This window comes from Mesoplodon mirus (assembly GCF_964341445.2).
Source record: "Mesoplodon mirus genome assembly, chromosome: 3".
Taxonomy (NCBI): Eukaryota; Metazoa; Chordata; class Mammalia; order Artiodactyla; family Ziphiidae; genus Mesoplodon; species Mesoplodon mirus.
Window position 1 is genome coordinate 172,219,074 of NC_138978.1, and position 22,720 is coordinate 172,241,793.

A 22,720-nucleotide genomic window follows, 5' to 3' on the forward strand; every position below is an offset into this window, starting at 1 on the left:
ATTCTTTTGGGTATCTACCTAGAGGTGTAATTGTTGGATCATGTGGCAATTGTGTGTTTAATTGTTTGAGGAACTTCCATACTGTCCTCAATAATGGCTGCACCATTTTACATTCCCACCAGCAATGCGCAAGGGTTCCAGTTTCTCCACATCTTTGCCAACACTTGTTATTTTGCTTTATTGGTAATAGCCATCCTAATGGATATGAAGTGATATCAGTTTGCATTTCCCTAATGATTAGTGATGTTGAGCATCTTTTGATGTGCTTATTGGCCATTCGTATATCTTTTTTTGGAGAAATGTCTATTCCTTTGCCCATTTTTTAACTGGATTGATTTTTGGTTGTTGAGTCATAGCCCTTTATTTATTCTGGACACTAGACCCTTAATAGATACATGATTTGCAAATATTTTTCTCCATTTTGTAGGATGCCTTTTCATTCTGTTGATTATTTCTTATGCTGTGCAGACGGTTTTAATTTTGATGAGGTTTATCTATTTTTTTCTTTTGTTGCCTGTACTTCTGGTGTCATAGTCAAGAAATCATTGCCAAATCCACTGTCATGGAGCTTTTCCTCTATGTTTTCTTCTATGTTTTATACTAAGTAAACCTAAAGGAAAGGCTGAAGAATCAGTTGTAAATAGTATAAGCTAGATGAAGACTTGAATTGAAGCACATCATTCTGGGGGGAAAATAAATAAATATTCACACTAAAGAATGTAGAGAAATTTATTGCCACTTGAAACTATAACTCAGATGAATCAGACCAAAACAAAACAAAACAAAACCATTAAGTTTACATTAAAACATATTGTTATTTGATCAGATTTGTCTTTTGAGGATTTCTTTACTGATAGGCACTTCTGCAACCAGTTAGGGTAATTTGGTATAAACATTTTGTGGACATTTTTAAAGGTATATAAAAGGATGTTTGACGATAGCCAGTCATAAGTAAATAATAATATATATGACATAAAAATTGATGAATTGCATTTTTGAGTTTGAACAACGTTCTAGAAAGATCCTACTTTCTCTGCCATATTTCGTAAGTATCAAATTGGATACTCCTGTTGTGCTGCAATTGCCAAAATAAGCTCAATAGTTAGAATGTTCCTTCTATATATCAAGTTGCATCCATTCAAAATATGGAATCCCCTGCACAAAACCAAAATGAGAACATGTTTTGCTCAAGCATTTGTTAATGTGGCTGTAAAATATTTAAAAGTTTCCTAACATATAGCATTTATTTTTAAAGTAGTCCCTTCACCCACAGTATTTCCGTAAGACTCTTTTGTAGCCCCTAAAAATCACCAAAAAGGGAAAGGACTCCTATCCCACTCCCTCCCCAACCCCTGCCAGCTACTTTTACTTTAGAGTGGGGGTCAGAAAACCTTTTCTGTAAAGGACCAGATAGTAAATATTTTAGGCTTTGCTAGTCATACAAACCCTGTTGTAGCTACTCAATTCTGCTGTTGTAGCACATGAAACCAACCACAGACAACAGTAAATGAACGGGTATGGCTGCATATGACCCAAGGCTGTAGTCTGCCAATCCTTGCTTTAGAGTACAGAAATTAATTTGCTTATGTAAAATATATAGCAAGATTAATAAATTAGAGCCTAAAAGAAAGGTACAGAATCTTTTTCTTTTAGTCCTTTAGGAAAACCATCCTGTAATGCCTGTATTGTCTATTTTAAATATATCTACACAGTTTCATTTTTTTCTTACCCTGAGATATTTATTAAGAAAGGGTAATCTGGAGTCCAGTACATGAAACATCTTCGGGGATATATATTATTTAAATAGAAAGTGATAATACTTCTAGCATTAAAAGAACCCCAGCTGCCAAATAATAATGACTCTATAGTGTGCCTCCAACATATTGACTGTTAAAGGGCAATAAGTTCTCCCTGGCAGTGATTGCAGCAACTGAAAGTTATATTTTCATATCTTGTATAGGGATGAAATCGTCCAATATTTTTCTTTGTAGCAAGTAAGGTGGTTGGTGAAGACTCAGAAAATGGATTTCCAGGTGAGCTCTCTGTACAGGTTACTGGATCCAAAATGCGTAGAACCTACGGAAAATAAGAGGTGATGTCAGATGAATGCAGTAAGGACTGTAAAAGCCCTTGGTTTTATTAATATATAACTACCAATAACTGCTATTTCATTAGTATGAAACTGCCATAAAAAATAACATCTGAATGATGAATTTGATTAGAGAACTTATGCCTTTTCTCAAAAAGCTCTAAATTTGACAATGATGTCAAGTTATTATATTACCTAGGTTACCTATTTTAAAAAATAATGAAATTACTCTTATGCATATTGATAAAATATATGAAAACATAAAAGAAAATTAGGTTATATCAATTTTACTGTAAGTGATTTTTATCTTTAACCAAAAAGTATGCACTACCTTTCTCCCTCAGTCCTTCACTGAACTGCCTGGAATTGGGATTCTGCCTTCATTTTTCTACTGAAATGTTATTTCAAAGTTTTTGATCATGTACTTGTAAAATCAATGGTTTTCATTTCTCTTTTTCTAATTTACATGCAATATTTTATGCTAACGATCATGCTTTTGTTTCTTGGATTCATGGACACCATACTCTCTTAATTCTTCTGCTCTGATTTTTCCTATTCTGTTTCCTTTACTGAGACCCACAACAGGAGGAACTCTTGGGTTGAAAAAAATTCTCCAATTAAGGGCAAGGATAACATGGCTGGCTCATAGCTCCTGTTTCTCATTTTCATATTCTTTCAACCATCATCATATGATGAACATGGGTTATTGGGCAAAGGAGGCAGGTACTGGAATTGGAAAGGAATTGGAAAAAGCAGTGGGGGAAAGAGCTTTCTCTCCTTCTATGTAAGGCTTATTCAAAACAGCTTTCAGAAATGGCTTGAGATGTCTGTTTCCCTAGCTCTCATATTGTCCAGCAGGTTTTTTTCCTTCTAAGTTACCAGTGTACCCAAAGAGCTATAGCTAATTTAAAAATGTCCTGGCATCATTTAAGAGCTACCATTCTATTTCAGTACCTCTGTTTTTCTACTGGATTACTGCTTTTTCAATTTAGTTTTTGATATCCTTCTATTTTTTATGGAACTTTGTTAGCTGCTACTGGACAAACAGAGATAAAGGGCTTATCTTAAAGCTGCTTATAAATTTAGAAGGGAAAATTATAACAGTACCCCAACTCTCTATATATGTTATTACAATATGTGCCTTTAGAGAGAGAAACAAAATGCCAAAGGAATACAATTAAAGGAGACCAAGATACCAGTATAGATAGAAGGTTTCTAGATTTTAGCCTGAAAGTGATAGGGAAGGATTTTAAGCAGGCTGCCTTTCAGAGAGATCACTCTATACACAGCGGGTGGATAAGGGAAGGAGTGGGCACTAAAGCAGACATGGGAAGAACAGAGAAAGGGAGTTTACAGCAGTAATCTAGCTAAGAAATGCTGACCTTGAAGCAATGTGGCTAAAAGGTCCAAGGGACACTAAGGAAGTAGGACTGTCAGTTTTGTTCAATGAGATAAGGTGGATAAAGGATTGGGAGAAGGGGATGTAAACCAAGCCTTGAGGCTACCCACCATTGTATAGTGAAATAGGAGGGTGTAGGGTTATGTAAGCCAAGGGAAGAGAGTGTTTCAAGATATCAGGAGTAAATTATACCAAATGCTACTGGCAGCAACCAGGTAGGCAGCAACACCATTTCCCAACAAAAAGAATAGAAAAAGAGAAACGATTTTGGATAAAGCTGATGAGTTTAGTTTCAGGGACTGATTCAGTAAATAGCTGAACACCTACTGTTGTACAAAGGATTATGCCAGACCTTGAGGAAATGTAAGACATAAGCTCCTTAAGGAACTTACAGTTTGGGAGAGAGATGGAGAATCAAACAATTGCAATTTAACATGATAAAGAGCTATACTAGATATATATATATATGTACAAAATGGAAGCCTGGAAGAAGGAACATCTAGGTTTGCCTGTGGGATTCAGGGAAGGCTGATTCTTAAAGGCAATATAGTGGTTGGGCAAGAAGAGAGATGTTGGGAGGGCAGTGTAGGCAGAGGGAAAGTATGTACAGAGGCATGAGATACAGTGGCCTCTCTGTGGAATGAAAGTGGATAACACTGCTGGGATGTGAAGTGCAGAGGGTGGACACACCTGGAAAATGATCCTAGAGAAGGGGACCTGGAATAATGATTAATGAAAGGCCTTCTCTACAATATGAAATAATTCAGATTCAGTAATGAGGGAGACTGGGAGCCCTCTGAACAGCAGTACCAAGAATGATGGGATTGGCATTTTTGAAATAACTCACTGACAGTAGAGGATGGCGTGGAGGCAGGTCAAAAGCAAGGTGGGGGATATTGGTGAGGAGGCTATTGCTAAAGTCTAGCCTGGAGATCAGGTGTTTGAACTTGGGAGAGGGGATAAATTAGAAGGAACTGATAGGACTTGTAAAGGCAACAGGATTAGAGGGATGAAGGATATAATAATAAAAATGATAGCTACGATTTATTGAGAAATTACTGTACCTATATTGGAAACTGCTACAGGCTTTATATGTATTATTTTATGGAATCCTCAAAACTGTTGAGATCACAGTTCATGGAGAGATGTTGAAGATTTTAAAAGTGGAAAAGTTCTGGTAATGACAAGGCCTATGATGGGGACATGGGAGTCAGATACTGAAGTGTAATGAGGATGAACCTGGATGGTTGTAGAACTGTGAGACCACAGTATTTGACAGGTCACCTGCATGAGCCCTCAATTCACGCAGGACTGAAGGTACCAGGTCTACACTAATTGATTCTGTGGAGTCTGGCACATTCCCATCTATATGGGGAAAAACCAAATAACATCTTAGACCAGAAGTAATCAATTATCTACTCTTGATTACTAAATTAAAAGTTCTACACAGTGGTTTTCATATCAAAATGAGCTCAAGAAAAGGATTATCAATGATTCAGTAGCTAAAAAACAGGTCATCTTTTTTTTTTTTTTTTTTTTTTGCGGTACGTGGGCCTCTCACTGTTGTGGCCTCTCCTGTTGTGGAGCACAGGCTCCGGATGCACAGGCTCAGCGGCCATGGCTCACGGGCCCAGCCGCTCTGCGGCACGTGGGATCCTCCCGGACTGGGGCACAGACCCATGTTCCCTGCATCGGCAGGCGGACTCCCAACCACTGCGCCACCAGGGAAGCCCCAAATAGGTCATCTTTAAAAACAACTACATTTTTTTCTCCTCAAGAATAGAGTGTTTGAGAAAATTAAAGCTCAGAGGAGGAAATAATTTTCTACAAGATCACTAGCTCATTAGTATGAGAATCAAATTTTGATCCCATATTTCCTAACTCCCAATGCCAAGCACTTTCCATTACAACATGTCAACTTTCAATAAGAGGACAGTCTTAGAGGTTCCACAGATCACAAAAGAGAAGTATTTTACCGTTTCAGCCATTTTTTCTGCTGGTGTGCTGCAGAATTCAACTGTTGATGGAAACTTTTTTTGACCATTAGTGCCAACATCTCCCAGAAGATGAGAATTTACTGCTTTTGCCAACTTGTGATTTGTTAACGCTAGTTCTGCTGTGCTGTGAGGTTGCGCATTAGGGTAGTAAGTTTGCTCTCTTCCCCACTGCAAGGAAACCAAGAGCTCCTCCAACAACCTGCAAAGAACACACATGAGCACTGAATATTAATAAGAGGATAAAATATAAAAATCAAGAATGATGAATAAATGAGAAACATATTTCTGAAATCATATAGTATCTCTTTCCTCTTTCTCTCAGAGATCAATAAATCAGGAAGTCTGGTAAAATAAGTCAGATTACAGAAAGCACTTATTGATTTTATGGTTATCTGGAAATCATTCAACAAACAGTACATTTTTTAGTTCTCGTATTTTAGTACAGGTAAAATATAATAGCATACTCATACAGTATTATAGAACTACTGATTTGATTTGTGCATTTATTGAGATATTCATATGGTATATGTGTATGATAATTTTTTGTGTGAGTTATATTGGTTGATTTCTAAATGATAAACTAATTTATAATGCTTGGGATAAAACCTACTTGGCCACAATCTATAAACATTTTTATATACTGTTGGATTTGAATCACTAAAATTCTGTTAAGGATTTTTGCATCTGTATTCATTAGAGATACTGGCCTGTAGTTTTCTTGTAGTGCCTCTGTCTGGTTTTGGTGTCAAGATGATGCTGGCCTCATAAAATGAGTTGGAAATTGTTCCCTTCTCTATTTTCTAGAAAAGTTTGTGTAAATTTGGTTTTATTTCCTCCTTAGATGTTTGTTAGTATTCACCAATGGATCCATATAGGCCTGGGGTTTCCTTTACTAGAAGGTTTTTGACTACAAAGTAAATTGCTTTAATAGGTTAGGGCTATTCAGGTTATCTGTTCTTGAGTACTCTGGTGGTTTGGGTCTTTTAAAGGGATCGTCCATTTAAGTTGTTGAATTGATTAGCATAGTGTTGTTCATAACATCCCCTTACTGTCTTTCCTATGTCTGCAGAAACTGTAGTATACCCCTCTCCTTCTCATCCCTGATACTAGTCATGTGTATCTATTTTTTTCCTGATTATACTGCCTAGAGGTTTTGTAAACTTATCTTTTCAAAGAACCAGTGTTTGGCTTTCTATTTCATTTATTTCTGCTCTCATCCTTTTCTTCCTTCTGCTTAATTTGCTCTTTGTGTTTCTTAAGAAGGAAGCTTAGATTATTGACGAGACCTTTTTTCTTTTCTACAATAAGCATTTAAAATTATAAATTTCCCTCTAAACACTGCTTTAGTTGTCTCCCACAGAATCTGATATTTTGATATATTGTGTTTTCATTCTTCTAATTTCCCCTATGATTTTCTCTTGACCTTTACTTATTTGACTTGTAAGAAATCAACTACATAAAAGTATAAAGTACATTTAAGGAAGACTATCAATTTTGACAGTTCTGGTGCATATAGACATGAAAGTAAGCTCTAATACTGTAGAACAGTTCTCAAAAAGATCTCCTTCCAGGCTTCCCTGGTGGCGCAGTGGTTGAGAGTCCGCCTGCCGATGCAGGGGACACAGGATCGTGCCCTGGTCTGGGAGGATCCCACATGCCGTGGAGCGGCTGGGCCCGTGAGCCATGGCCGCTGAGCCTGTGTGTCTGGAGCCTGTGCTCCTCAACGGGAGAGGCCACAGCTGGGAGAGGCCCGCGTACCGCAAAAAAAAAAAAAAAAAATCTCCTTCCAAAGGAAAGACCAGTATGCTTTTTGGCTTCTACCAAAAACCATACAAAACTGCTATAACTGTAACCAAAAACTACTTTTAAATCCAGAGATTTCTTCTATTATAGATATAACTAATTCTCTCCCCAATTAAGAATAAAAGAAGCATGTCTTCTGTTTTTTCAGTCTTTCTCCCTCCCCTGGGCATCTGTTTTAAAATGTATACGCTCAATAAGTTATTAAATGTAGAAATACTAAAGAACTATCTCAATAACAAAACCTGCAGGAGAAAGGAGAAGAGTTCAGAATGTAAACAAGTGCCATACTTCTGCGTAGCTATCATTTCCTGACGAAACTGTTCCCGTTCACTCAGGAGATCTTGTATAGCACTCTGTGCATCACGGTTTTGACGCTGTAAAACCGCTCTGGAGTTGGTTAACTCATCTGCCATAACCCTGGAAAAGATCAAAATCTTACATATAAATTCTCTGACAGTGTTAAGAAGTTAATATACTACCTTTGTGACTGTCATTTGTAAAAACTTACAAAAAAGATTTAATGTTGTCAAATTACTTCTCAGTTTTTAAATCTTCACTAAAAAACATTTAAAATCTTTATGAGCTTAGAACTTATTAAAGGGACTCAATTAAAATATCTGTTTACAAAATGACAAAGGAAACAGTTTTTTAACTTTTCTATATAGTGACTTTGGAATGTACTTCAGTCTTACTCTAGATTAATCAAGTTTTGGAAAAAAATAATATTATTTAAATGTTTTTTAAATACGGAAAATTTAAGAGAAAAAAATGAGTTATTTTTCTGCCATCAATTGCTTCTTTGTCCTTAGAAAAATATTAAATATAGAAAGATTTATAAAAAAGCAAAACTAAGTCCTTCCTGTCCAGCATCCCCATCCTTTTATAATCAGTAATCAATAAAGTAACCAATACATTTTTCTAGAAAAAAATAATTTATGTGTATATCAACATAAAATTATGTGTAAAAATAACTATATTCATATTATTTACAAAAAAGGGATTATTTAATACAAACTTTTCTATAGTTTGCTTTTTTTTCACCTAATAATTTATCTTGGTGATTTTTTTTCATATTAGCACACATAGAGCTAACTCATTCCCTTTTTTAAAAAAAAAACAGCTTCATGTTTTCTTTTGATTGGATGTACCAAAATGTATTTAACCAATTCTCTATTGATGGAACTGAAGCAAAATTTTAAAGTATTTTTATTCAGCTGAAAATCTTAAAACTAAAGTCTCAGACCATAGTAACCATTGAATTCCTTAAAATGAAAACAATTCTGACATTAAAAGATTAAATCAACTAAAATATCAATAAAGTTTGGTTTATTATTATTGCCCTTAGAGTGTTACTATCAGCATTGATCAGAATGTTAAAACAAAGTTATTACAGTAATCTGTAAAATATATGCATGATTTGCTTCTTAAGCTGTTCAATGAGAATTAATTAATATTCATTCTAAGTCAATAAACAGTAAATTCATTTCTCCAAATAGATCCTATATTAGTACAATTAGAAACAGATGTGTGTTAGATGGATAACACCCAGATCCTGTTCTCCAGTAACTCAAAGTTGGAAGGAGGGGATAAATAGACAATCATAATATATAAGACAGCTTCCCAACTACCAGTGTGTCCATGGGCCTGGGGTTCTCACCTCTACTGGAGAGTAGCCTCATCCATTATGCTATACAGTATGTCATACAGATGTTATCATTTTCTGTTTGTGCATGGTGAGAAAAAGGTTGGGAAGCTCTATTATGTAGTAAAATGAGCTATGAGAACAGAGCACGAGAGACAAAATATGATGTATGGAGTGGCAATGATATTTGAGTTCTCCAGATAGAAGGTGGGGAAAAATAGTCTTAAAAAATTTACACATTTATTAATTGCCTGAGTTTACAGTTTTGTTTTGATCTTAAACATTGTAGTAGGAGTGATTTCTACTACAGAAGAGTAACTCAGAATTCTGGAATGAGGGAGGTGCTTTTTGATAACACTCTTCCATTTATGGAGACTGTATGACCATCCAGAGGAGGGAGAGTCCACATCTTAAATAATATATGTGGTACTCTGACAATTTGAATCAGAAATTTTCACACTACAATCTATTTTCTTGCATTAGGGGTCAAAAATCTGATAGAGCAAAAGCTAGGAAATGAAATACTATTTAAAATATAAAATACCTGCTTGCAAGGAATTTACTTCGCCACACATCACACTGTATCGACATCCGTTCTAACTGTTCGGAAAGCTGAGCTATGTTTCGACCTAGGGCTTCGTTTTCTAAAATAAGCTGATTTTTCTCACGGGCTAGACGTTCAAAGTGATATTGAAGATCATCCCCAACAGAAGCCACCAGCAGCTTTTTTAACTCACGATTGACCTGGAGGAAATCATGACCAATACAACAAGCTCAAAGTGATGCCAGTGACTTTAATGTAGCAAAATGAACAAAAGAGAAACTGTGTTTCATGTAGTTTGGACCTCCATTACTAAAAGTGTGTATCAAAAAGTGATATTAAATATTTAAGTTTCATAATGTATACAACCATGTCTACATCTCTATTAATCTATAGTCCATGTGGTTATAATCTGAGCCTCTTATTATAAGAGTACAAATCATTATCATAAAAATTACAAACTGCCTCCAGTCAACACTTAAAGGCAAAAAATTAGAAAACTGAACCAATACATTTTGCTAAAAGATATGACAGAGTGCTTTATAAATCTTTTCCAACATTTAAAAATTGATTTCTTTGTGCCTTAGGATTTTTATTTTTAAGAATTTAAGCAAAGAAAGCAATTCACATGTCTATAAGCATGTTCTTCACATTGTTATCAAAAATGCAAAAAATTAAAACATAAATGTCCAATAAAAGGTATTGGTATATGGTGCAGTCATTGAAGAACACTGTTGCTATTAATAATGATATTTTAGTAGAATATCCTGTATTAACAACTAAAAAACAACTAAAAAAAAGTGAGTTACAAGGCAAAAATATACTCAGTATGTATAATTATGCATTTATAGCCAGATGGTATAATATAGGTAGCACTATTTTCATTATTTTTTCTGTATTTTCTGAAATGTTTACAAATAAATATGGACTAGTTTTGTAATTTGAAATCAGTTATTTAAAAATATATTAAAATATGTTATTAAATATATTAGAAACATATTTGGATGACAACCACTAACAATGGTGTCACAAAGACTAACATCTAGCAAAAAGATGTATAATCTAACAGAGAGGCAAAGTGGGGCTGGTAAGGCAATTACTAAGATGTAAAGATTAAAGAAAGTGAATCAAACACTATAGATAATTTTCCATTTATAATGAAGATACTGATACTTATACCACCATTTTCTTTATTCTAAGTATTATCTATACATAGAAAAAATACTTGGAATTTATGGATTCTTAAAGCAAGGATTATTAACTAGTCTTACTTAGTCTCCGTTCTGCAAGTTCATAACTGTAACCTCCTTTACAACTTATAGGTGGTCTTGTCCAAAGTACCTCACATTGTCCAAAGTACCTCATACTTCAACCATGTTTAGAAGATAAATTCCCAACATAAACTAGTTCTATTAGAGGCACTAAAGAGAATGAAAAAGTTAAGAGGAAGTTTTTTAGATAAATGACAAGTTATAATGACACTGCAAGAGGAAGTATTGTTTTCTAACATGCAGGCTCAGAAGGCCCAGGTATAAAGAGAGGTACTCATTAAACCTATTAAGGCTGTTCTTACCTCTGACTGTACTCTGAGCTGGTTTGAAAGACCTTCTTTGTCCTGTAGTAACCTCCTTTCAGAGTTCTTGAGCTTTTCCAATATATTCTTTACCTCAGATAGTTCCTTTCTGGGTTCTTCAACTCCCTCTGGCTGGCCAAGTAATTCTCCTTTATGATGTCCCACAGACTTAACCTTTGCATTTTTGTTGGGGATATCATGGGTTATAGCGGCTTTGGGAACTAATATTCTTACAGCTTCGACTTCCACTGCTTTTTCAGCGAGAATCTTCCCCAGCTGAAGAACGCCTGGGCTCTCTGATGGAACTGCTTTCTTTCGTGGACTTGGAAGGATGTGATGCTTTATAGGTTGGATTCCAGGAGTAACTTCAATAGATTTAGGTGGTTCCTCGGTTTCCATTCCATCTCCCGCTCCTCGAATTGGGGATGAAGTAAGGATGACTATAGAAGGGAAAACAAAACATAAACCACTTACTGAAAAGAAATGCCAGGAAAATGCTAAGACATGCTTTACCCTACATTCAGAATTCCTGGTACTGAAAAAAAGGGAAAAAATTTAGAGTAAAAATTTTCAAAACAATCATGTGTCAACAAAAGATGAACAACGTCTTACAGGTTCAAACTTTCCTTAAGTAAATGGTTTCTCTCTTGGTAGAAACTGCAAGAGATTTGGAATCAAGGTATTTGGCTTCAACTTCTACTTCCTAGTATAATTGTAAGTAAATAATGTAACCCTCCATGAATCTCTAGTTCCTAATCTGCAAAATGGAGATAGTAACAACTATGCTACAGGGTTGTGGTATGAAAGAATGTAATAAGATCAAATGCCTGGCACGTTGTAGACATTCAATAATATTAGTTAAATATAAAAATAAATATAAGCTATGTATATACGTATTTGAAAGTGTCTACCTCAAAATAGATTGACCTGTTTTTGTGAACTCTTAGCAAAGAATGCTTCACAAGTTATCCAACCAGACTCTCTCTCCTAGGCCTTTGTTTCTGCTATTTCTTATTCTCTTAAATGGCTTCTTTTGACACTTACTGTGATTCTCACTTATCCCTTTAAGAAGTCAGCTTAAACTCTACTCTGCATTAAATTTTCCCAACTGTTCTAGTCTACTCTCTGAATGCCTATGCTACTTACTATCTCAAACATTCAGTTTGAATCTTAATCATGAACCATAATTATCATTTATGGGTTTTGTTATATGCTAAATCTCACTTTCCCAATAAGTCTGATAAGCACACTCTGGCCAGGCATCATGCCCTAAACAAGTGGAAGGAGCATGGTATTATAGAAATGACATGAACTCTGGGATCAGCCAGATCTGGTTTTGAGTCCCATTTCCACCACTGCTACCTGTACAATCCTGGACAAAATCCTGCAATTATCTGAGCTTCAGTTTTAGCCTCCATGAAATGAATTTAACAATACATCTAGGGTTACCTTATGTCTTAAATGAGAAAATGGTTAAGTAACAAATAAACAACACTTATAAAAGATTTACCATGTGCCAAACACTATTCTAAATACTTTACACATAACTCATTTATCCTTACAGTAACCCTTTGAGGTAAATATAATTAGCTCTATTTTATAGATGAAGAAAATAAGGCACAAAGAGGTTCAAGAGCTTGCCCAAAGTCATACCACACAGTTAGCAAGTAGAAGATGCAGAATGCAATTCTGGGCAGCCTGGTCCCAAAGACTGAGGCCTTAACCACTGCACACACTGCCCCTTCAAGTGTCAAAAGTGTCTGGCACAGAATTGCAGACACTCAATAAATGGTAGCTCCCATTCCTTTCCTCTGTAACACTTAATACATTGCTGCACACATTTACTAATTTGCTCAATTAAAATAATCTCCCATCTGGGACTTCCCTGGTGGCGCAGTGGTTAAGAATCTGCCTGCCAATGCAGGGGATACGGGTTCGAGCCCAGGTCCGGGAAGATCCCACATGCTGCGGAGTAACTAAGCCCGTGAGCCACAACTACTGAGCCCACATGCCACAACTACTGAAGCCCACATGCCTAGAGCCCGTGCACCGCAACAAGAGAAGCCACCGCAATGAGAAGCCTGCACACCACAACTAGAGTAAGCCCGCGCGCAGCAATGAAGACCCAATGCAGCCAAAAAAAAAAAAACTCCCCTCATATAAGACAAACCTGCCTAGCCATCCTTAGTTTAGATAACCTTTGGAAGGCAGCTATGCTCACCACTATACTACCAATGCTCCAGTCAAGTAACAAAAATTTTGTTTCTTTTCTCCTATTTTACCTTACCTCAAATAAAGTAGTGTAAGAAGTTTCATTGAGTCATCTTTCTCCAAGAAAGGGCTAATTTCACTAATTGATTCAAGAAAATAAGTGGTTTAGAGCTTAGAAAGAATGGAGGATCTGCTAGAATGGGAAATGTTGCAACCTTGAGGAGATGGCTGAGATGATACCTAACCTACACGGAGTTCTTGAATTAGTATATTCAGTAACATCCCTATGAGCTACAAGTTAGATTCCTTGCCATTTTACGAGTCCAGCATACATCTGAGAAAATGGAGGCCCAAACCTAGGAATGGTAACGATAATTAGCTTTTATTCAATTTACTATGTGCCAAGGACATAGTTCTAAGTCCTTCAGATGCATCAATATCATTTAATTTTTACAAGTTTCATGGGGTAAGCACAATAGTACCCATTTTGTAGATAGAAACAGAGGCTGTGAAAGGTTAAATAGTTTGTCCAAATCATCAGTGTCAAACTGGGATTTGAGTCTGAATATGACTCCAGAGCTAAGCTGTTAATTGGTCTGGGAGGCCTTCCACAAACAGAGCTATTGCCTCACCAACCTCGAACTTACTGCCTCTGCTAAGAGCCCTGTTTGTCAGGTTGCAAAAGCCCACAGAATTTATATAACAGTTATAGTGAACTTAAAAGAATGCAGATCTGATCTGCATCAAACCCCTGAATGGCTTCCTATCCCTCTCAGAATAAAGACCAAGATCCTTACCATGGCCTATACGGCCCTTGGTGATCTGGCCCCCTGCCTATCTCCTGGGTCTCAATTTATGCCATTCACTCCCTCAGATCCTAAGTTCCAGTGTTACTTGCTTTCTTTTAGTGTCTCAATAGGAGCAAATGCCTTCCTCTTCCTCTGCAGACATTTCTTCTTGGAATATTCTTGGAATCTTCTTCCTAACTTCTTCTCCCCTACTCATGCTTCAAATCTCAGTTCAACCTTTCCAAAGGGAAGCCTTTCGCTTCCATGATTAGGCTAAGTTCTTTGTTTACATGCCCCTAGAGCAAAGACCCTGCCTTCCTCTGTTTACCATTTATCAAAATGGTAAACATTTTTTTCAGTGTAATTAGTGATATACTATTTATGCCTTCCACTAGGATATACGTTCCATGAGGGTGGGACTATGTGTCACTCGTTTACCACTATATTCTTAGTAAAGTGCCTTGTACCCAGAACTCTCTATCTGGTGAACAATAAATAAATGGAAGCAAGGGGAGGGGAAAAGGATAAGCACATATAACAATGCTGATGATGAACTTTTGAGTTTTACAGGCAACAAACATGCTGCTTGGTGCCTGATATTGGCCAGACATTGTATGAGGTAGTGGGGACCTCTATGCTTAAGAAACTTACTATCTAAACTTGAGGAGACAGGACATACATGTAAAAAGATAACATGTGTTACTGGGTAATATATAATAAGTATGCAATAAGTGGTAGAAAAATATTTCTACAGAAATTTGATTTCTACAAAAATGTTAACTGAACAATCATGGACTATTGGTCAGTCTTTGGTGAATTCATTACTATCTAGCCAAATCATATATTCATATGATTTGAATATACATTTACAATGTTGCGCTAATTTCTCGTGTACAGCAAAGTGATTCAGTTATAAGTATGTATATATTCTTTTTCATATATTTTTCCATTATGGTTTATTACAGGATATTGAATATAGTTCCCTGTGCTATACAGTAGGTCCTTGTTGTTTATCCATTTGATATATAATAGTCTGCATCTGCTAATCCCAAACTCGCAATCCATCCCTCCCAGGTTTCTACATTTTAATAAGCTTATTTTTCTTCTTCTTCCAAACTTAGTTATACAGATACAGAAACTACAGAGTAGAACAGATTATCATCATACACAGTCACATATCTTCTGGTTTCTATTACTATTTTTTTAAAACATTACATTATTAAAAGATATTAAGAAGAAAAAATTATGTATATTCTAATCATTCTAAAATAACTTTTCATTACTTCAAATTTCTTCAATATTTTTATATACTTATACTCATAATTAACTTTATAAGCTTAATATATTTTTCTGTTTTGCTAGTCTTCATATTTTCATTTTATGACTACATTATTCCTTCAAGTTAATATAGCACTATTTAATTAATTACTATTTTATTGTTGGATGTTTAGACTCTTTCCAATTTTTTATTATAAAAATGCTTTAGTGAACATTTTTATGCCTACGGGTTTTTTTTTTTTCAAATTCTGAATTATTTCTTTTGAATAAATTCTCAAGAATAGAATTAATGTGCCAGGTGAAGATCTGCATTGTCAAACTGCCTCACAAAATAACCCTACTGACGTATCAGTAGATCTCTTATATCTTTATTTAGTTTTATTTTTTGCATGCTCCATATCCATGAGCTAATGCAATACTTAAAAGTAAATAAGAAAACATTCTAAAGTGTTTAGAATGGCACAGTAAGCACTCATTAAATGTTACCTCCTATTGCTTTTATTATTATTCTTTAAAAAAATCTAATAACTTTGGATCTTGATTAAGGGGAGAAAAAGCTTAATATCATAAAATATAATTTTGCCTTTTATTCTCTTATGCTAAAGTTTTACAAAGTTATATCATCAGACTTTAGGACTATTTTTTCATTTATCAGATTTTTGGGGACTTTTTCCTAAGTATGTAGTAATGTACTGGGAATCCTGAGTTATGTTACACAGGAGGTAGAAAGACATTAAGGTGTTCTATTTAACAAAATGTTTTATATTAAAATAAAATATTTTGTCATTTCTGTATTAAATGTTAACTAAGACATACCTTGAGCTTTAGGACTGACTCTACTTTCAAAAAGATGAACAAAGGAATACTTCCGAAAGTGAAATAAAGGGTTTGGTACTTAGTTCATGCTGTAGCACATCAGCATGGAGAAGGAGAATTCCCACTGAACTGGTTTAAAAATAAAGGCCTATTCCCATGCTTTTAAAATATGGTTTCAAGTTTGTCTAACTCTATCTTGTGCAAATTTAATTTTGTCACTAAGACATCCTGGCATTTAAGAAGTAATGTAGAGTCATGAATTAACTACAGATTCACAATAAAAAAACAAAACAAAAAGACACACTAGAGCTATGCCATTCAGGCCCACTGAAGCTGAAGAAATAAGAAGCAGGTGTGACATCTGTTAAGATTAAATATGATTTCTAGGCAAGTCATAACATTTTTGAGTTGGAATTTTAGGTAATGGAGATTCAAGAACAAATCACAAAATGGTTAATGCTAAATTTAAAAGGCAAAGAAACAATGGGTATTGAACAGAAATCTCTCTTCAGACAAAACTGTCATAAAATTCCAATCAAGAAATTCAATCAATTTGGTTCAAACTCAATTTACTCTTCCTTTATTTAAACTGTTCTACTTACTCAAGCACTTGTGAGTCCCAAAGCTGTACCATATCTCACATGGCAGCTCCCTCTTTGTAACAACTGTGCTTCTAGCTACTGTGCACGGGCAAGGAGGCAAGGGGGAGTCAGGGCTTTACATTTTCTCGCCCAGTAACTTACTTTCATAATCCTATTTTTTCTGTGACCCACGTAGAAACCTTTATTACAAAGGCACTAGGCCCAATCCAGGGCACATTCATGAGCAATTACCTTCAGTCAAGTGGGATGACAGTGATCTATGGTACCAGCTCTGTAATTATGAGTAATGTTTAAGTAAAGCAAAACATCAATCCCTTCCCATTCTTTGAAGGGAACCAACAAAACAATTCTTCAATTACTCATCAACATTAACTTACACCTGTGATCACTTATCAAAGAATTAAAACATATCTAAGGTTTATGGCTCATTCTCACTGCCTTTCCCCCAAATTGGTGAAATGTAGCAAGAGAACAAATAATACTGTTCAGTAGGGGTTGGCAAACTTTTCCCATAAAGGGTCAGATAACATTTTAGGCTTTGTGGACCATGAGGCAAAATTAAGGATACTACTGATATATAGGCATTTATATATGAAGAGAAAAAACCAACATTTTAAAGATGAAATTCAAATTATAATAATTGAGTGAAGTTTTTTTGGGTAATATAGGTCTAATAATGAAAAGAATAGAGTTCTTTTTTACTTGGGATAACACCTGGCTTAAGTGGGATTCAAAGTTCGTGTTCCCTATTATCAGACTGCCTGCAAATACTCTCAGCAGGCCCAAGAGCCATAATTTGCCAACCCTTGCTCTAGAATACTGAGGCAAAAAGAACATTATTTTATAGTCTGTAATGAAACAAACATTTCTCCTTTTTTGATAAGACTGTAAATCTCTGAAGACATACTCAGAGCCAGCAGGATGGTGTAATAAAACTAGACTAGGCTCTGAGTCAAAAACTTCAGTCTCCACTGCCACACATTGTGTGACCTTGGGCAAACCACGTAACCTTACCCCTCCCCCCCATCCTACATTGCTTTCAGAATAATGCAAATACAAGAGTGTTTCAAAATAATTTGTTTCTCGGGCTTCACTGGTGGCGCAGTGGTTGAGAGTCCGCCTGCCGACGCAGGGGATGCGGGTTCGTGCCCCGGTCTGGGAAGATCCCACATGCTGCGGAGCGGCTAGGCCCGTGAGCCATGGCCGCTGAGCCTACGCGTCCAGAGCCTGTGCTCCGCAATGGGAGAGGCCACAACAGTGAGAGGCCCGCATACTGCAAAAAAAAAAAAAAAAAAAAAATAATAATAATAATAATTTGTTTCTCTCCTAGACTAAACTGTTGAGATCTCCTCAGGGCAGGGACTGCCTCCTAATCTTGGTATCATCAGCTTAATGAAATGGTGCTTGGTGCAGAAAAGGTAAGTGCTTATGGAAGTTCATTAATGTTAACATTAACACACCACCTAGAAGATTTCCTTTTAACATCCAATAACTAACTCATTTAAAAACTGCTCAATTTTTTTCCTCTACATGAAATCATTAATTGCTAACTCATAATCTGACAAACTTTTCAGATCGTAGGCAGATTCAGTTATAAAAGTTAAATTAGGGATCATCACTTGGTAATTTTAAATTAATATTCTTTTATATGTCACCAGTATCACCCAATGAAGTTTACTTACCACTAAATTAGAAAAATATGCTATAGGCAGTGGACTTAAGAGTCAGGCCCACGTTTACTGACGTGGAATCCAAACGTTCCTTTTGTCACAGGCCCCGCAAATAAAAGAGCTTCCCGGTCAAATAAGTGTGGGCAGTGCTGCATACCATGTATATCTCTTTGGAGCTGCACAGTGTACATTAGTATATTAAAGGCTCTGAAGGGTCCTGTAGTATAATCTCTCCCTTAATCCAGCATTTCTTTAATTTATCTGTCCATGGAATCCTTTTTCACCTAATAACTATTGTTCCACAGACTTAAGAGTTGAAAGTTAGACTATTTTATGGAATTATAAATATTTGAACATCTCAGACCTTCCTATTTGGATTATTTTCACTGAACTGTCTGACTTTAATCCCTTTACTTTTAATTTCAACCTTGCTTCCCCCAAAAGTTTTGGATTCAAATTATAATTTTCTAATTGTTCCTATTTATTGCATGTTTCCCTTTCAAAATGCCTTAGCAGCAAGGACACATCCCTCTCATGATGACAGTATTGCTCAAATGTCTGCTGAGAAGTTCTGTCCCTATAAGCCAATCTTGCTTCTTTTCTGAGGCAGTTATAGGAAATGCAGGCAACTGACAAATGTCAACCATATACGTGCACCTTTTCTCAGGCCATGTGATACAAGTAACTGTTCTTCACTAACAGTTAAAATGATATTAAATGAAGGATTAGGACTAACAGCTGAATTATCTACCTCACTGTAAAATTAACATCAAATGAAATAATGTATGTGAAAGTGCTTTATAACTCTAATCCTCATTACAAACAAGTAACAACAAATAAATAATTTCACAGAGGCCTTGCAATAACTAACTTCTAATTACTAATGATAATGTCGTATTTAGTTTTTCATTTTTTGCCAAGTACCATGCTAACTGCTTTCATAGTAGTTATGATTTAATTGCTCTTATTTCCCATTAATCCCCAGCTTATTACTTTCATTTCAGTTTCTGGTTTGCTTATTCTAATAATATAAAAAGCCTCTGGTGACCTGAAATGCTCTTGCACTCAGCTGAATTAAATTCAATTAAATATTTATTGGCATGATCTTTGCTGTCTAAACACATTTAAACCCCCTTTAAAGAGTTTGCTTTTGGAGATCTGCTTGCTGCAAAACTGGCTTCTAGAAAATAGTTTCCCATCTCTCACTGACAGCTCCAACCTCTACAACTCACTCTACCCAAGAATAACCTGAATCAAGAGGAGCTCACTTTGGGACATGCTAAGACTGTTATCTGTGTCTAAGTGAAGATAATCAGTAGACAGTAAGCTACAAGGGTCTGAATCACAAGGAAAGAGATCTGAGCTATAGATAGATTTGGAAGCCATCCTTATAATTACTAAAGCTGTGAGAGTAGAAGAGAAGAAGGGCTGAAACACATTAAAAGATAAACCAGAAGAAGAGAATTAAAAAGAAACTATAACTAGGGCAGTGGTGTCCAACAGAACTTTCTACAATTATAGAAATGTTCTATATCTGCACTTTCTAATACAATACCCACCAGCCACATGTGGCTATTGAGCACTTCAATGTGGCTGATGTGACTGAGAAACTGAATTTTTAATTTTAAAAAATACTAATTTAAGCTCAAATAGCCACATGTGGCTACTGCATTGGACAGTGAAGGGCCACAGAGTAGACAGAAAATAAGAGTAAAGTCATGGAAATCAAGGAAAGAAAGTATTTCAAAAAGTGGGAATGATCAATAGTATGAAATGTTATACAAAGGACAAGCAAGGCAGGACTAAGAAGTAACTACTGTAGTTAGCAAATGTTCGGAGTTGAATTGTGTCCCACCCATACCTCAGAATGTGACCTAATTTGGAAATAAAGTCATTGCAGATGTAATTAGTTAAGATGAGATCATACTGGAGTAGTGTGCACCCTAATCCAATATGATTAATGTCCTTATAAAAAGGAGAAATTTGGACACAGAGACATACATGCACAGGGAGAATGCCATGTGAACAAAAAGGCAAAGATCACTGTGATGTGTCTACAAGCCAAGGAATACTAAAAATTGCCAACAAACCACCAGAAACCAGGAGAGAGGCCTCGAACAGATCCTTCCCTAGTGCCTGCAGAGGGAGCATGGCTCTGCCAACACCTTGATCTTGGACTACTAGACTCTAAAACTGTGAGACAATAAATTTCTGTTGTTTAAGCCACCAGTTTGTGATACTTTGTTACAGCAGCCCTAACAAACTAATGCAATAAGAAAAAGGTCTTTTATACCTGCTAGTTGTTTGTTCATCTACCCAAATCTTTTAAAATGTACATTCTTATTTATTTAAATCTTAATCTTCTAGTGGACAGAGAACATAGCTATAAAAATTTGCTTTTACACTACTGTTTAACAGTAGTAGTCATCTAATAAATACTACCAAATGATGTTACTATTCACCTGTATATCTGTACTACTGAAATGTAAACACTGCATTAAAAAACAAACATGAAGAGATATGAAATACAAATGATTCCCAAGGGCTCTATGGGGTTTGGTTACCTGGCTCAAACAGTCCTTCGTCCTATCTTCATAAATTTCATGTTTTAAAAACAATTATCAGCAAAAGAAGAACACTTACCTTTGGTTTCTAAACTTTCAAGAGTAGTCATTTTTTTCACCAATAAAAATGCACCCCAAGACTTCTACTAAAAAACCTAAAAATGTATAAAACGAAAGAATTAAAACAATACCATATAAACACATTCACTAAGTCCCCGTAATTTATATACTGTGATATTCTCCTTCTGCATTTAATAAGGCTGCATTTAGGAGGTGCCCCTTATAGCCCTTTTTCACAAGGTGATATTGTTATGGTTACCAAATGTCTCAAAAAAATTAGAGGTGGTTTATTTTCAAATTTCTGTTTCAGTGTATACTCTAAATTACCACCAGTATCTTCTAAATTATCAGATGTGTGTCCTTAAATTTAGCTCAGAAAGAGTACTATAGTTACTGTAGGGGCTTTTGTATCACTGATATGACACCAGGAATTTAAAAGTAATTAAAGTAAATTATGTTCTCAGTAGACATTATTGACACTATTTTGTTCATTATATATATCAGAGAGGAGCTTCTGTTCAGATGTTTAACAAGCGACAAAAAATTCATAACTTAATTTGCACTTCTTGGTAATAAAATCAAAATGGCATAGCATATGCTTTCAGAAATGTATGCATGGCCTTACAGTATAGACTAAGATTCAGTGGAGAACGTGAGAAGGAAGGTGATACTAATGCAGTGATTATGAGTATGATGAACTGGACACTGGATGACAATTGGTTTCACCACAAAAATGATCACTCGGGTACTCGATATAACTCGGCATAGCATCTCCCACGATTACCTTCCTCAAAAGTCACAAACCCTCCTCCTATTGTTCTGAAAACAGGTCTCCAAAGACCCTTCGAAAGAGCAGTGAGCCCTCGGAGGATGCGCAGCGAAATGTACGAGCGCAGCGAAATGTACGAGCACAGCCAGTGTCGGCCGGCAAACACCAAGGGAAGGGGGTGAAGGATGGGTCTGGAGTGGGTAACAGGTATGAAGGCGGCAGGATGGAAGCGACAAGCCTGTCAACCTCTGCGGTCCCCAGAAGTCGAATCCCAAGTTCCGTGCCTGTCTGAACAAGCCTTCCTGGAACAACAGGCAACCTTTCCTTACAAAGCGACTGAACACCAAACTTCAACTCAGACCTCCGTCCCGTTCCAAAACGCCCTCTTAGTTACACAAGCCCGTTTTTGGACTTACCTCTCAGACTCTTACTCTTCCTATTGCAGGGGGCCTCACTTTACAGGTTCTTCGTCTAGATCTCGACTGGGCTAACTTCTCCACACACTACTCTTGCATTCTGAAGCCAATCTGCCCAGGCCTTGGTGACATCAAGCTTCCGGTTCACAAATAATCACTTCCGATTACTCAGGGTTTCGTTTCCGGGATGCTTTTCCAAAAGAAAAAGGTAAACACACTCTGTGGTGCGTTTAAACTCAAGTAACACAGAACATCTTCTGTAAGACTTGAGTAAGTGAAAACTGGATGAACCCTTATTAAAAAATAAAATGTAGATTATTTGGACCCTAGCCGCGTATTAGTTTGAACTTCCGGGTTATCTGTCGGCCAAACGGAAGTGATGATGCTGGCACGAGGTAGGCGGTGTTCCGTCGCCCCAGGCGACGGAGTGAAAGGGCGGGTCTGTCGATTGGGTGGGCGGAACTGAGTGTACTTTTAGCCAATAGAGACGAAGGGCCGGGCA

The 22,720-nt window shown here is 36.2% G+C and overlaps 1 protein-coding gene across 1 annotated transcript; it reads right to left on the bottom strand.

Moving 5' to 3' along the window:
* Window positions 1-726: 726 nt before the first annotated feature.
* Window positions 727-22,422, bottom strand: BLZF1 (basic leucine zipper nuclear factor 1). Its single transcript, XM_082613258.1, has 7 exons — window positions 22,219-22,422; window positions 21,053-21,128; window positions 11,045-11,484; window positions 9,475-9,674; window positions 7,577-7,705; window positions 5,465-5,684; window positions 727-2,076 (listed from the first exon to the last, which is right to left on the bottom strand). The coding sequence occupies exons 2-7, from the start codon at window positions 21,081-21,083 to the stop codon at window positions 1,891-1,893; spliced, it is 1,206 nt and encodes a 401-aa protein (XP_082469384.1). The 5' UTR covers window positions 21,084-21,128; window positions 22,219-22,422; the 3' UTR covers window positions 727-1,890.
* Between the last annotated feature and the right edge of the window lie 298 nt (window positions 22,423-22,720).